General features: G+C 36.0%; 3 protein-coding genes across 6 annotated transcripts in view; 1 reads left to right on the forward strand and 2 right to left on the reverse strand.

Moving 5' to 3' along the window:
• The window catches only part of LOC115236300, a 5165-nt gene extending 4350 nt beyond the window's left edge, over positions 1-815 (forward strand). The window contains exon 5 of the mRNA XM_029808658.1: positions 1-815. Within this exon, the coding sequence (XP_029664518.1) occupies positions 1-702 (702 nt within the window). The 3' untranslated portion in view covers positions 703-815.
• Positions 816-995: 180 nt separating this feature from the next.
• Positions 996-8121, reverse strand: LOC115236301 (hemocyte protein-glutamine gamma-glutamyltransferase-like). Of its 2 annotated transcripts, none has more exons than XM_029808660.1 (8): positions 7953-8121; positions 6106-6580; positions 5596-5822; positions 4470-5071; positions 3278-3375; positions 2702-2989; positions 1954-2117; positions 996-1754 (listed from the first exon to the last, which is right to left on the reverse strand). In XM_029808660.1, exons 2-8 carry the CDS (start codon positions 6578-6580, stop codon positions 1470-1472), a joined length of 2139 nt encoding a protein of 712 aa, XP_029664520.1. In that variant the 5' UTR covers positions 7953-8121; the 3' UTR covers positions 996-1469. The 2 variants fall into 2 exon arrangements, with proteins under 2 accessions (XP_029664520.1, XP_029664519.1); XM_029808659.1 differs by having other exon boundaries at positions 6106-6589; positions 7953-8119.
• A 6501-nt stretch (positions 8122-14622) lies between these two features.
• Positions 14623-16591, reverse strand: part of LOC115236302 — a 47804-nt gene continuing 45835 nt past the window's right edge. Inside the window, exons 6-7 of one of the 3 annotated variants that reach the window (XM_029808663.1) lie at positions 15360-15907; positions 14623-14928 (exon numbers count right to left, since the gene is read on the reverse strand). In XM_029808663.1, coding sequence (XP_029664523.1) covers positions 14661-14928; positions 15360-15907 — 816 coding nt within the window. In that variant the 3' untranslated portion in view covers positions 14623-14660. Of the gene's footprint in view, positions 14971-15359; positions 15908-16591 lie in introns of all 3 variants that reach the window. The other 2 variants (XM_029808662.1, XM_029808661.1) reach the window with 2 other exon arrangements.

The following is a 16591-nucleotide window of genomic DNA, read 5'->3' on the forward strand; positions in this document are numbered from 1 at the left end:
TCTTCCGACGAACTCGCAGAATATCTTGAAAACGATGTTCAGCACGGAGATATGGTCATGTCAGAATTGAAGGTGGAGAATATACCGAGTGACCTGATCGCGGCTTTCGAACTAGCAGCGGAGCGCGCGCGCAATCTTCATAAAGCCATTATTATATACTACGAAAACTTAATACCGGGGAGAACTGAAAAGTTAGATGAAGAAACGGCTGAGGATTATGAAACCGTCGAGAGATGTTCCTCTTTCATAAATTGCGAAATTGAAAATCGTAAAAAATCCGAATGCGACGCAAAGTCTTGTCGCTTCGATGTGGCTAACGGCGAAGATATCGACGGATTTTCAATGTGTTCTACGAGGAGCAGTAACTCCGTCCAAATGTGCGAACCTGCAACACATAAATTATCGCTAACCAATTATTGCAAGCTTGTGAATAAGAAAAAGATAAAGTCGTCGGAACTGCTAATAGGTAGTATGCGGGAAGAGGAATACGCGCTCAAGGTGTTACAATCAAAAGAAGATGAGAATGACAGTGGAGATTTCGAAGCAGCAGAAGCGATTAAAACTTTGACGCTTCCCATGACAATTGAAAAAACTTCTTCGATTATTTCACGCGAGAATTTGTTGCCTCTCATCTATTGTATTTTGTGTTCCATAGTATTTTTGTATTTGCAGATTTCGTTCCAATGCGATCCTGCGACGTAATCTTTCTATATATAATTAATGTTATTTTCACACATAAGGTCTGTTCTTTATAACTGAACCGAGCTGAATTGGTTGCACTAATTCAGAGTTTATCTTTCTCCTTCCAATGTGAAGAGAAAAAGATAAATTCTGAACTAGTGTAGCCAATTCAGCTATAAAGAACAGACTCATAGTCTCTCTGCAACTGCAATATAACATTGATTTTATTAAAATTCGTTTGCATGTTACGTTCTCTTTGGTTTCAAAAAATATATTCCTTTTTTGTGTATCTAACATATCTTAATATATATTTCTTATATTCATTTATTGGTCTTTTTTACCGTTCTACAAAAATATAAACTTATAAATGTAGAAAAAATTCTCTTGTAAATTGTGAGGAATATTCTGATAAAATAGACTTATGTAATTAAAAAAAATGTATCGTGAAAAAAAAGTTTATTATTTATTTCGATATGTTACTATATATTTCATGCTCCCCACTTTTGAAATGCTAATTTCTCATTGGCTTTTCCATCAGATACTATTTTCATTGACGCATGTCATTAACCTTCTCTATTATTGATATTAATACAGGTAATATTCAAAATTGATTAATACAAATTACTTATACGAGATAGATTTGTAAGAAACATCTAGACGTATTATATTAAATATATAATACCTAGATAGAGTCAAAATATCTTGTTATCGCGATTTGATAAAATGACGCTCGACGCACTGAGCATGGCGCCTGCTTTGAATTAAGGTCGGACACGACTGATCACCGTTCATTCAGCCTCAAGGACGGCAACGGTTGCGCAACCGGTGATGTCGACCAATTCCTTGGAGGTGAAAGTGGCGATTATCTTCTGCTCTCCGGACTTTTGCGGTACGAGCTGATGTTCCACGTAAACGTCCTCTTCAGGCCCGACATCCCTGAAAGTCAGGGTCTTATTCTTGGAGAGACCGGGTCCGGCATAATTAAATTGGCAATTGGTCAGACTCCTCTTCAAGGGATTCTTGAAGCTCAGTGTGATAGTTGATGATTGTCCGACAACTGGTTCACCTTCGATCTATGCATGATATTCCAGAAGCGATTTGCAAGCGGAATCTTTAGATACTTTGTATGCGTAAAATTCTCTAAATTTATAAATATGTAACGATATAATATTTTACAAAATTGATGAATATTTTAAAAATCAAACTAAAAAGATATAGTTAAAAATATTTTAAAGAAAATTCGGGCACGATTTTTATTTCTTATTATCGTACCTTGACGTCGATATTCGGCTTTAAAACCTGAAAATCATCCTCGTCCGCCCAGGTTTGCCGAGTTTCCTTGACCGTGGCAATGCAATACAGCTTCATGATGCAATACTCTACCAGCTTGTCTAAATAATCGTCCACCGTCACTGTGAGTCTCAACTGTTCGACTGTAATAAATTTAAACGCAACAATAGGAGAATTCTGACATTAATCGCAAACGCGCAGTTTAATCGAGCTAATTATCATAGAGAGACTTCACAACAACGTAGTAAAAGCTACACGATTCTTTTCTTATCCGCTGATTGAATGCTCAATGAATCTTCATTATCTAGGAATTGCAGCGATAAAGTTAGACAAGCTCATATCAATCATTTCTCTCGATAATGCGAAGACATTAGCTTTCATACTGCACTAATAAAATAATAAATGGCGCAAATTTAATGCCTTATATTCCACAATTTATCGATTTCGTCTATTCTAGATTCATAGTCACTTTGCTCCCTTAAAAATTCTATCTTGTTCTTGCAATCAATCACGGAATGAGTTAACAAATCTTACTTAATCTCATCGTAGCCTTTCAGAGAGCTTCGATTCAGCAACTTACTTACGATTCAGTAACTATCGACGCTTTGACAAATCAACGTCTTTTTTGTCCGTCTATCTCTAACGCAATCTCTTGACGCAATCTTCGAGCAGCGTTAAGCCGCCTTTCGCCGCGAGCGTTTAGAAAAAAAAAAAAAAAAAAAAAAAAAAGCGTTCGGTTGAAGCGCAAAGTCGCCGGACGCTCTCTTCACCAGATTCGCTTTAACTCCGGTGTAGTAAACGCTGCCGGCGGACAGGATGGCCTGGATGGTGCGCGTCTCGTTGGATTTGTTCTTGATGTCCACGGTCACGGCAAACGGCTCGCCGATGTTGACGCGTTCGAGCTCGACGAGATCGAACTCCACGTCCTCCTTACCCGGCGATGGCAGCGAGTAGAACCTCTTGGCCATCTCGGTGCTGCGCACCGCCCTGTATAAGGTCAATCTCTCAACCTCGGTGCCTAAAAAGTTGGACAAAATTAGCAAGAATAATAAACATTTACAGTCGGCTATCCAAAAGATGCGATCCAGACTTGACAAAGGGAAATTTTTTTTAAATAGAAACACACAGAGCGCTTCTTAATAAAATTGCAACAAGCTGCGCGAAACTTGTATCCTTATCCCTTTGGCCAACAAGTCTTGCTACGTGACAAATCTTGCGTTGCGCATTAAAACGCGGAGATTTTATCGTTAAAATAATCTGTCAGATGCTGAAGATAAGCGCAATGCAATTTGCTCGCGTCGTTTACCTTCCTTGGCTTTATAGAGCGACGTTATGTCCTGTCTGTCCTTGTCTCCGTTAGGATCAAAGATCCACGGCGCCTTCGTCAGAATCATTCGGCCGATGCTGCAAAGATAATTCGTATCGGTATTTACGAAACGTAACGTAACGTGACGAAATTTTATTTTTATTTATTTCAAAATCAGCTGTTGCTTCGAGAAGAAAAGGATGAGAAATACAGACAAACTTGATAAATATTAGGATGACATCATATGAATTATTGAAATATAAAATGTACTTCTTATCGAAAAAAACCCATGCGAGAAACGTCGTAGATGATAGATAATTCGCCATTATACACAGACGACGTTTGTAACTGACAGCGACAGTCGAATCTATCATTTATGCTCGCGCTTATACATTAAACATTATAAAAACATTAAGTACATTTGCCGACGTAGAAATACTTGAGCATCGTGAAAATTATGCAAATCGCGAGTAAACGTAGTTTATATGACGCGTCGAAGGACGCATTAAGATTGCGAATTGCGCAAGATCGGTAAATATTAGCGCAAGGCTTGCACTTCCGTTTGCCTCGTTGATAGTTGATGATACATTCATCTCTTTCCCCTTCGTCTGACGTGTCGTCTGACTTGTCTTTATATATTTCACGTGTCGGACTGTCATAGTTATTTCCGTCCGCGCGCAAGACGAATTTGTCTGTGCCATGGCTGATCAGCGAATGCATTATCGATCAATGAAATCATCGCGAGAGAATATCGTATGGAACATAAAAAGTTGTTCTTTGAAATGCACTCGAGAAGTACGTTAATCATTTTACGATTACGTATAGATTTGACAATCTAATAACAATTGCTTTCGGGGAAACGTTGATTAAATAATCTATCTAAATTTAATTTTAAAAAAATCATAAGTTAATTTGCAACTTTATTTCTGAATTTGATTTATTAAATTTTAATACATAATTTATTTCTCGGTATAATATTTTTTCTTACTCATTCAATCAATATAATTTCTTTTTATTACTCAATGTATTTTAATAAATATATCAATACATAAAGAATCTGTTTTGTGTGTGTTTTTTGTTATTCGGCTCGTCCTATTTTTTTTTCTCGTTTTGCTTTTCTATATTAATAAAGAATTTATAATTTCTAGTGTAATACAACTTTTTAAACGTAACACTGCTACTGCATACTCACTGATACTTGTTGCAATCGATCTTAGAATATCCCAGATCGCTCTCCGGATCCTCCTTCCATCTCATCAGATCCGCGTTCACAGACGCCACCATAAAGGTCACGTCATAGTTGTAACCGACAGCACCCTGCTTGATAGCCTCCACCGACGCCGGTCCGCATTGATAAAAGTTGTCCGATTGTTCCTGCGGGGTGGCGTCGATGGCCTGCCAGCCTCCGTAACCCTTGGGTAGATCCGGTCTCGCCATCCACACGTCGTTCCATACGTGGTAGTTCCAGATGGAGTCCTCGCCCAACGGATTGTTTGGATCGTATTCGAGTTCCTCGTTATTCATATCGTAATAACGGTCTACCGACAATGAAGCGTTGGAATCGTGAGCCGACACCAAGTTGGACACCACTCGCGACGGGATTCCAAGGGCGCGACACACCGTGGTGATGACACCGGCAAAGACCCAACACTGACCGTACTTGACCTCGTTGCCGGTCTCCCAGAACTGCTCCAGGATGGGCACGCTTCCGGTCCAGGCAGCTGGCGCGGTACCATCGTCATATTGACCGTCCCAGCGGCCGGTTATTATGCCCTTATCGTCGTTGGAGTTCACCTAAAAGCAATGGAAAAAAGAAAATTTATTAGTTACGTATAAATCGTATCATGTGTGATTTTGATTTTTAAAAATAATTGAAATAAAAGAAGTTATTTAAAATTATAAAATAAATTATCAACAACAATAAATACTTACTTTTAGTTAAAATAAGAATAAATACATATATGTTTAATAAGCGAAAAAAATAATAAGTTAAGGAAATAATAATTTGTTGAATTTTTAAGAATGTATCGCAAGAAACAGTAAATTATAATCTTTTACTTAAAAAATGAAGGAATATAAACGCGTATGGCATATAAATAAATAAAGTGTATATATATGCGTAGGTTTCTCGTTCTCTCTCTCTCTCTCTCTCTCTCTCTCTTTCTTTCTTTTTTAATCTTGCGATATATGACAATTTAGTTAATAAATTTTCAAATAATTTCCAGTTGGATTACAGGTTTGAACGAATCTATAATATATTAATATATTGATGTCAACATTAAAAGAGATTTGTGAGATTAAAAAAGAGCGCGTCTTACGATTCTGGAGATTGCTCGAGCCATTCTGACCGGGTCGCCTCTGGAAATTGCCTTAATACCGGATCTCTCGAGCAACAGCTGGCAAGCCGGTAGCACACATGCGTCGAACTGTCCAAAGACCCATTCTCTGCCGCGAGAACTACCCCATGGACCTACCCATATCTTCCCAACGTCGTTAAGGATGTACTCGTCGAGCAATTGTTCGTCCTCCATAAACACCAGGTCCTCTGTATTGATTATTTTTAGAAAGATAGAAACATCGATCATCAAATTTTCCAATCAAAGTTCTACGAATTAAAATATCTATGACAACAAAGCCAAATTTTTTTAAATATCTAACACTGATAACTCTAGATAATTGGTGACTATTGACTTTTTCACAATTTATCCTCTGATATTCTCCTTATCCTCTCATATTTGTATCGACAGAATTTTTTTATTTATTATTAATGAAAAAGTATAGATAAGACATTTCCCCCTCAGACATTGACTGTGCTTTCAATCGCGTACCTTTCATCCACGGATTGAACAATAGGTAGATATCCTTGTCGTAGCTATAAGTATTCGGCTCCTTCTTTCTGCCGAGGGTGTTGGTTTCCACGTTCAATTGCCACACTCCGATGGGGCTGTCGATCGGGCTCCTGACCTCGACGGAGAGATCCATTCCATGAGCGCCGATCAATCGTACTCCCCAAGCCTCCAGATCAGTCAGGTAGGCATCATTGTTGGTCACCGTGTTCACCCCTCTGGTACCTCTCAGCACGTTCGGATTCGGGCCGAAGCTGAAGAGCAACCGGACGATATCGGTCGCGTCTACGTACTCGCGGTTGAATCTCAGAGCCATATTGAAGGGCTGTCCACGTCGGAGGACGGGGGTCGCCGGATCCTGGTGAACCATCTCGAAGTTGAAGGTGCGATGGGTTTCAGCATTCTCCTTCTCGTACAAGTGCACTGCCTCCACCACAAGCGGTTCCTCGGATGACATCTAGAAGGACTATAATAAATTTTATAAAGTATCTCTTACTCTTGAGAGGAGGAGTATCAATATACAGAATTTTTTCTCTTTAAAAAATTTTTCAAAACAGTGCTTTTTCTTCGGGAATCTTCGAGATCTCTTCAAATTTAACTAATAAAGATTATAATTTATTTTTAATAGAGCATACCTATTGTACATATATAAAATAGAAGATGTAAAAATAAGAAAGTGAAAATATTCTCTTAAAAGTTAATAATTATTTCAAAGATGTAGATTTTATACGAAAGTAAAGCATGATGCGATCGATGCATCGATCGTACGTGTGCAACCTCATTCCCATAGTTATAGCAAGACTACACTTAAATACCAAGACATGTTCTCATTGTCAGACCGCATGAGTAATCGGTCTCATCCAGCTTTGCTTCACCCGGGACGCATTGCATAAAGTTCCGGCAAAAATTCCGAGCGAGTAATCCCGCACGATCACGTTCCGTAAAGGGGCTCGATTGCGATGAGCGACCTCGATCTCGCTCATTCACGCAATCTGATCTCCCCACAGATGAAACGCGGGATTCCACATTATGATGCAATAATATATGCTGCGACTCACGCACATTCCTGATATATTCGACGGATTAACGTCGAGTCCTTTCGTATATTATTATATCTCGGTTGTAGAAACGGAACCAACGGTATTCCGGGATAATCGATCTACCTCATTTGAATTGTGTACTCTGTGTATACCGTAATCGACTTAACAAGTCTTGCTCTTTTTTATAAGTGGATTTCACCGGTGGTTATTTAAAAAATAAATCACTCTAGTAAATGCTATAAATGATCAAAATAGGATGAGATAAGCAGAAGATTTAACATACAGAATGTAAATGCATGTAAATGCAAGTGAATAAAGAGAAAAAATTCTGATTGCTCTATTACATTTCCCAAACAATGTATAAAAATCAAGATTTAGATAATCTAAGCCAAAAAAACGTATTTAAAAAGGAAAATTAATTCGAAACATTCTAACGAAAAAAATTGTACTTTATATATTTTTCTAAATAATTGAAAATGTATAATTATATGTGAATATATATGAGCAATCTTTTATATATATTTATTAATTAGTGGAACAAATCAAAAGAAAATAATAAGTTGATAAAAACGTCTATGATAAGACACAATCTATAAATTTTATAAGTGTTTTAAGATCATTATTAGAGAGAAATGTAAATACTTACCACTTTATAATATATTGTATATTAAAATAATTTTAAATGCTTCTTTCTTTCATTTTTTCGAGAAATTATCAAGTTTCTTTTCTCTTATGTAGAAAGTTTTCTCAGTTTAGTCATATTATATAAAAAATAAAATTTAAACTAACCTTATATTAAAAATTAATGGCAGGATGTAAATCACGAAGGGAACACCCACGATCAACGATCGATTTACAATTTATACCGCAAACTAACGTTCGCAAACGCATCCTGCCTCTTATATGAGGAGCTTCCTACGGCGTGACCGCACAATCCCCACTACATAATAGTCTTTAGATCTCCAAGTGAATGAGTCAATGATATGAGTCCAAAACTCAAATTATGCGTAAACCTGCGTGGGAGCAAACCAAAAATGCATTAAATTTGCCGTTTAAATATTTAGCTATTGAAACGACTCGACGATTGAATACAGAAACAATTTTAAAAAACATGAAAGAATTATATTTTTACAGCTATAATTTTCACAAATTACTTCAATCGAATATAGAATACACTGGGATATATACTTCCTTAAAATAAATGTAATTCTAAACTTAGACAGAATATATATAGAATTTTTTTTTTTAATATATTAAAAACTCGTTAATTTTCGATGAAAATTTAGATTTATATAAATAAAGATATAAAGAAAAACTTGTCGCTGATAATATTATTTTTATAAATGTAATTCTTCCTTTACGTGTAAATAAAATAACAATTATTACTTGGAGTTTTTTTGGTCCCAAAATGCGCAAGAGAAAGTATAAGTCAATATTATTCTTTCGAGATAAAGTCCTTAATTGGAGGACTATATCTTATCGAACTACTACAATGCAATGGTAATTAACTTGATAAACCGCAAGTTTTCGTGGGTAGTGGATCGGATGTTGCGGTCAATGTTTGCTGATTACTTACCGACGATGAGAAATGCCTACGTGAAAGGAAATGGGGTACCGGATGAGATGATCTGCTTGTACACGACGGTTTGATGTTTTCACAAATTTATTTGCGTTCTGTGTATCGAGCTACACAAATTACGTAGTAAATTATTGGTCTGTAGTTTTTTGGATTATCTCTCGCTATATGCGAGTCCTCACGTACGCGCAACAATTGCGAGATCCATTAATTGCGGGCACAAATCTCTTTCTCTTTTTCTCTCTCTCTACGATCGCGCAATTTCATCTTTAACAAATATTCCATCTGCGCACTTCGGATATCGCGTTAAAGGCCTTCCACACGATACAATCTTTTAGTTAGCCGCCTTTAAGAGTTGAGAGAAATTGCAACATCTTTGATTCCAGTCTTTATTTTCTGAATGTCACATTTCTTTATATTTTCAGAATAATATATATATACATATACATCTCATAAAATATAAATACATTTAAAACAAAAATAAACATGTATATAAAAAAATTATATTTATTGTTAGTATTCATTTTAATACGTTAAAAAAATGAATTTGACATTTGTGTATTTTATATATATCAATATTTCTTATAAATATTTTTACAAAAGTAAATAAAAAAATTATTATATATGTATGAGAAAACTTGAAAAAATTGCAGCTATAAAATTTTGAAAATGTAAATTAATGTACATTATATGTATTATATTATACATGGAGAACAATTTCTCATATTTTTTAGCTGCCCGTTATCAGATAGCCATTGTAAATTGCAAATTTACCATTTTACTTGGCAAATAAAAAATATACCGGACGAGACCTTTAATAATATTTGGCGATACACAAAGCGCGCATGTCAGACATTAATCTCGCCACGCATACACACTCGTGTATCCTTAAATAAACGGACTTTGCGTATTGAGCACCCATCTAAAATGTCTAAAAACATTACAATAAGGCAAGTAGCAGTCATATATAAACAAGAACGAGGGATAGGTATACTACCGACTACGCAATGCAATTAACTAACGCAACATTCGCTTCGGCTAATTTCCGGATCGGGAATTCATCGTCTTTCGCATTTTTCTTTCAATCATCACATCTCTCATACTTCACCGCGGCTTCTACGGATTGCGTTGTTCGCACGGAAAAAAAATTGTCCTTCTTGCCGCCGCGATTCATAATATAATATCGATCATCAAATTGCGATTACTTGCAAGAAATTGACAAAATTGCGAATAAAGAAAAAACTCGTCTTAAAAAAATAAATAAGAAAAAAACTTTGAGTAAATTTATGAAACTAAAAGTATGTGTGTGTCGAACCTGAAATTAAGATCTAATTCAGAATTATGTATTTAATAACTTCACATATAATAAAGTTTCTACAAATTTTTCCCTTATTTTAACAACCTTTTACAAAGAAATTCTAACTATAATTAATATTATACATATATATATAGTGTATCAAATAATGTTTTTGACTAGAAATATGATCATATAAGAAATATGATTCGTATAAGAAAATTATTTGGCTTACAAATTATCGACGTGAGAAAATTATCATTCCGACAAAAATTAATTTTCCGCAAATAATCACAAATCGATGATTGATATCCTGCAAATAATGCCACTCGGTTGTGTGATAAACAGTTTTCATATATCGTCACAACTTTTCTCTAGATAGTAGGTTTTTTAAAACATCGATTCCCTAATGTGGCGGAAAAGCTGTACGAGCGCACGACAATCAACAAAGACAAGCGCATTTTCATTAAGAATTTTTCGCTCAATTTCTACCAAATCTTTTGGCACAGGACTTGGCTCGCTTCGCGTTTATTGGCTATGATCCTCGCAAACGTTTCGACTTTCTTTTCCGCATCTCTCTCAGAAATGATAGCCGTTTAATGATTCCCGGCACAAGATTGCTCCAATATACTCGGCTCTTTGCCGCGTAAAAATAATAAGAATGATAAGAGTTTTATTTTATTTCAATCTTCTTTTAATTGAACTCTTTTCAAATATTTCTCGCTCTATTCATTCATTAACTTGGTCAAAAATAAACGGTAAAATATACGTAGTCATTTTTTCAACTTTTCTTTATTGATGCTATTAATTTTGAATATAATATTCTAGAATATACTTTTTATAATGTAGAATCATCTGCGCGGGAACCATTTTATTTCGACAATGAGTTCTGTAAAATTCGAACAAATTAAAAGTAATCAACAAAGATTTATTTCTTGAAATTAAAATTATAATTTTAGATTTCAAAAATTGCAATTTCAATTTCACAGAACGTATCGCTGTTGATTCGTCTTAATTTTCTTTTTCGTTATCGATTCTTGCTGACTCTTTCGTAAACGGCTAATCAGTTTTACCTTATCATTCAAATGATAAAACGAATCGCAATATCAATCTCCATTGCGTATCATCCAAATATAAGTGCGATATGGATCGAAAGATTAAAAATTCCAAGTATTCATCATATGAGCGTGTTGCAATAGATGTAGGGCTTGTAAAATCCCGTTTAAAGCTTTTCCGGCAAAGCGATTCACAAGTCCGCTTTTCGTGCGTGGGTTCGTTTTTTTATTTTCTTTCTTCCTTTTTTTTGCGCATATGTCGAAATACTTCCGCCTCCTAATAAATCGTTAATAAAGACACGTATGAATCATACGTCTCTCTTTACGACCAAAGTAACTCGCGTTAGTGTGAAACGCATCGACGGAATATCTATTCCGCACAAAATCGAATCATACACATTTCCAATCTGGACACGCGAAAGGAATATTGCTTGCCCCGTCCTGTCTTCGTGAAAAAACACAAAAAGAATAAAAAATAAATTCTCAGTTAGATCGTGTCGTGTCACCTCGTTTCTTGCGCAAGTTACGATAAAATATTCGACGTAATCAATCGATAAAATAAAAACGTAACGATAATGGTAATGTTCAATAAAAAATCGAAACTTAAAGTAATACCAAAATACCGTTTGTATATCCCATTAATATAATTAATGAAACAATGTACCAATGTATTGTAAAAGACACTTAAGAGTTTAAGAGAATTCCTCCCAAACTCTCCTTTTTTTTCTTTCTCTTTATACTTTTATAAATATAGCTAATTAATGTAACAGCACTTCTCTTAGATCCCATATTCAGCTCAAAGAGAGCACGGTCGCGCTTATCAATGGTTTCCTTTCTTTCCGAGCGGGAAGATCAACGAGTGATTCTCTTAACGCGTTGCATATCTTTCTCGAATGATTGCACAGATCATATTTTCTGTATATTTTCTGTACACACACACACACACACACATATATGTGTACATATATATATATATATATATGTACATATATATATATGTGTGTGTGTGTGTGTGTATTTTTTCTCTTAATATATTAAAATTCTTTTAACATTCTTTTCTCTCTTTCTCTATTTTGTGGAAACAATTGCGCGAAAGAGATTCGCGCATTAAAGAGTTAAGCGCGACCGTACCAATGCGAGCACGCATTCACGATCCTATTATCACAGTCAAAAAACTTCCACCCTCTCTCCCATCATATTATATTATAATATAATAACACCTCTTCTCCTTTTCTTCGAACGTTCCTCGTTCCGTTCTCAAAAGGTGTGCAACGATTTCGGGGCTTGTTCGAGTAAATGAAATATTTCGCGAGCATCTTCGCGCGCGAGCCGTTTATCTCGAAGATGCGACAAGAGGCGAACGCGACGAACTTAATTCATTTATGCCTGGAAATGCTTCTCCATGTACAACTACATGTGCGGAAAATCGAATAAAAACATAATCTTTCTTATAATATAATAATTTATAAAATAGATTTCTCTTAAAAACACACATATCCATTGTTAAAATATAATATGTCAACTTTCAAAGTCGATGTTTAAGTGGATCGAATAAATAATTACAGAATTTTAAAAAAGAATGTTTAATTACACATTGTAATAATCGTTTAATATCTTATAATCAATATTAACAACTCTCTCTCTCTCTCTCTCTCTCTCTTAAATATTATACAATATTAAAAATAAATTAAGTAGTTTATACGTGCAACGGGCTATCGACACAGCCAGTTGAGCATAAATGAATTAAGTGAGATATTGCAACAAGTCGATGACATCATATATATGTCTCAACAAGATTCTCAAAATTTTACGCAAATTTTAGACGCGCTTTCGATATAAACGTCTCGCGCGATCGCCTCAAATCCAGAAGAAGATAGGTATAACGCTATCGTTACTTCCAGAAACAATTGAAAGCATATAGTAGTAATAAATCGCGCACAAGAGAACGCGAATTCTCTCGCATCCAAACTGCGCAATTTAACCCTTTCAGTACCGAGTTAGATATAAGAGCATTATCATCCCTCTGTTAATTCAATTCGATTTTACAACCAATATCTATCATTCTTGCTTAATTCTCTCATCATCGTTAAGCAAATATTCATTCTTGCACGTCGTGGGATATAAATATGCAAATACTAATATTTAGGCAAGAGTCTTTGTTTTGTTTTCTTTTCTCATCTAAATTCATCAAAAACCTCATTCTAATCTGCAATTTATTACAAATTAAGTTCAATTAAATGAAAATAGATTAGTTCAATTTACACGCTACGGTTTGCAAAGACATCGAGAATTACTTAAACGAGATGTTATACAAACACCAAAAGTCACGTTAAAATTATCAGTGTGGATAATTCTGAGGCAAGTCACACTTTTCTTTTTAATGGAAAAAAGCTTTTATAAAAACTGGCCTATTTAACAATAATACAGAAATCTAGAATATATATATTTTTCCTTTTGTCTTTTTTAAATTCAACCATCAATCTTCAAACTCGTAGGAAATTATTCTCTTTCTCAATGATTTCAATATTTACATTTATAGTTCTTGACATGAAACTGGCACAAATTGTGTCTCCACCAATAGCGTGTTTGCGAAATCTTGCTGAGCGATAGCAGAGAAAATTATAAAGCCGAGGTTACTTTTATCGAGATTCTAAAATGGACGTGGCAAGAGAGAGAGAGAGAGAGAGAGAGAGACAGAGACAGAGGGTGGAATATATTTGTTAAAAACTTTTTATCGTACTTAAATGCAGGTTTAAGGCAGGTACTGAAAGAGCTAATGGCGAATAAGGAAAGCGAGCTCCTGTATTATACTATCCTGGTCGATACTCATCAGAGTATCGTTGCTCGGCGCGCTCTTCACGCGTGCTATATCGAGATAAGATTATCCAAATATGACTATATATAATAGTGTTTTAATATATATATATATATATATTTTGACGAAAGAGTACGCTATGCTACGTGCGAGCGAGAGAGAACGCAAGAGGCACAAAACAGAGTATGTCCTTTTCTACGTGCATCTTTACCCTCACTCCTTAAATAAAGGCAAACGCTCGGTCTAGATATACTATGTCTATGGAGTACGCTATGTTACGTGCGAGCGAGAGAGAACGCAAGGGGCACGAAACAGAGTATGTCCTTCTCTACGTGCATCTTTACCCCCACTCCTTAAATAAAAGCAAACGCTCGGTCTAGATATACTATGTCTATGATCACGGACATGGATAACCGCTTAGACTTAGATCAATCGATTAGATGACGTCATCATCATCACTGATTCTTTTCGCAAGTTATGTTTGTGTGTGAGTCACGATAAGATAAAATTTGAACATCTGGCATAAATATATGTAATAATATGTATTTTTTCATGTATTTTTTTATATCGTATAAAAAAATATAAATTATAAAATAAAATTAAAAGAGAATTAATATGCAAACTGTGTCAAACAGATTGTTGTTCTTCTTTTATCCATAATTATTTTTAAAACAATAAAAATGTTAATAAAAATGGCGGTTACTTAAAGAGGTTTAAGTAGACTCCTCACAATCATTTGATACGAATTTGTACTTCATTATTCCGAGAGAGTAGAGATACACGCGGGATAATATTTTACCTTCACAATCTGATCCAGATTCGTGTTAAGATAATGCAATAGTCGATCCTGCGTGAAACGTTCAGGCGAGACGAGAGGATGGTTAAGATAAGCGGTGTGTAGCCTATCGATGCGCATCATCATTAGAGCCGCCGATACATAGAGAATTGCCAAGAGACCCACCAATATCGCTATCACCATGCCAGGTTTCAATCCGTTGGTAAGAAGAAATCTCAATCTACCGGATCTGTTGGGCATCAGTGTCTTCGTTAATACCATTGTCTCAAATCTGCGGGAAGACAAATGGAACGCTCATCAATCAGGAGAATGACTTTAATATACCGTATATCACAAAGCGCTGTATAAATTGAGAAAAGACTCGGCAAAAATTACTTAAAATTTCAATTTATTACGATTTTATGCAAAGATACAGACAAAAGTTTGCTTTATATTTTTAATTTCCTATCATCGTATATATTTATATATTTTTCAAGTTTTCATTTGACTTATCTCAATTAACTTTACCACAATTGAATAAATTCTCTTAATTTGAATTAAATTAAATTAAAATAGAAAATTTAAAACTAATTAATTGACCAAAAAAATCAATTAGACTCAATAAAATAAATTTAATTGCTCATGAATAGATGATGGAATAAAAAAGAGAGATAGACTCACCTGGCGGGCGGCAAACTCGGCCTGTTGAGCGCCACGGTTGCTACGTCGGTGTTGTCGACGCAGACGGTCGGTGGTCTGGAAGAAGTCGTCGCCGTGACGTCGGTGCCACTCTCAGACATGCTCGACTCATCCTCCGCGGCGTTCACCTCGGAATCATCGACGAGCGGCGCTAATAACTTGGTGTCGTTGTCGAGCGCCGGCAACGCGTCCGGCGTGGCGCGCGGTTCCAACGCCGCGTCCCAGACCTGCTTCATCAGCTTGTAGGTCGAGTCGCGCGACAGCAACGAGCAAAAGACATGTCGCTCTTCCTCGGTGGTCACCGCCACCGCGTTCGGTATAATGCGCGCGGTCTTCTCCTTGCTGATCTTCAGCACCGACGCCGTCGGTATCAGCAGCTTCGTCACGTAACCGAACACGTTGCTGTAGAAGGCAAAGTAGTTGGGCGTGATGTACAAGTGACCTTGCAGCAGGATGTCGCCCACCAACGCGCAGCTGTAATAATTGAGCACGTGCTCGTCATCCGCTACCTGAAAACGAGATTTCGAAGGCTACGCATTAGGTCGGTACTGCTCTTCCGCCGAGATTGCGGCGGGCTACGTGCTTCCATCTTTTTGTTTTTTTTCGTGTACAATCTAAGCGTGTAATCATAGCGACGCGTGAGGGTTTCCTTACTTCTTAGTCTTCTTATTGTTAGTCTTTATCTTTTGCGAGTACTTAAAATTCTACGCTCTAAAGCCGAGGTTGATTCTCGTGACTCTACACGACCGTCCTTGTTCTAAAGATGCACTTGATCTCAAGTTGATACGTAATACTTGGTACGTATCATTTGTGTCTTGCTGCCTTGTGCCAACGCTTGCATTCGTCAATAATTTTTATATACGATGTGACGCTATACAAGTATTATAAATTTTTATCCGACAAGAAAATCGGTTGTGCCATTTGCTATTTCGAATCATGAATTCTGATACATCTTCATAATTTATGCCATTGATTTTTTGTATCGTCGTATTTAAAGACAGTATTTAAAGACAGATAAAGGCAAGTATTTTTATACTGTATGCAATCGAAGCGTGCATTGACGTACGCGTTTACATCCCTATACAGTGTGAGAACGTTTTGTTGAACGGATAGAAAAGAGGTAAATAATATGATAATAGATCGAGATTAAACGAATTACGTTATTTGATGAGAAAGGCAACAAATTTACAAAGTATTTGCTCCTTCTTCTTCTC

The sequence above is a fragment of the Formica exsecta genome, unplaced genomic scaffold (genome assembly GCF_003651465.1).
Source record: "Formica exsecta isolate Colony F162 unplaced genomic scaffold, ASM365146v1 scaffold247, whole genome shotgun sequence".
NCBI lineage: Eukaryota > Metazoa > Arthropoda > Insecta > Hymenoptera > Formicidae > Formica > Formica exsecta.

Bases quoted from the DNA above. Each gene is read 5' to 3' on its own strand.
- LOC115236301 (XM_029808660.1), bottom strand. From the start codon at position 6,580: ATGTCATCCGAGGAACCGCTTGTGGTGGAGGCAGTGCACTTGTACGAG. The intron at 3,376-4,469 runs GTGAGTATGCAG...TTATCTTTGCAG, and splicing joins ATCGATTGCAACAAGTATCA to CATCGGCCGAATGATTCTGA. The intron at 2,990-3,277 runs GTAAACGACGCG...CCAACTTTTTAG, and splicing joins GCTCTATAAAGCCAAGGAAG to GCACCGAGGTTGAGAGATTG.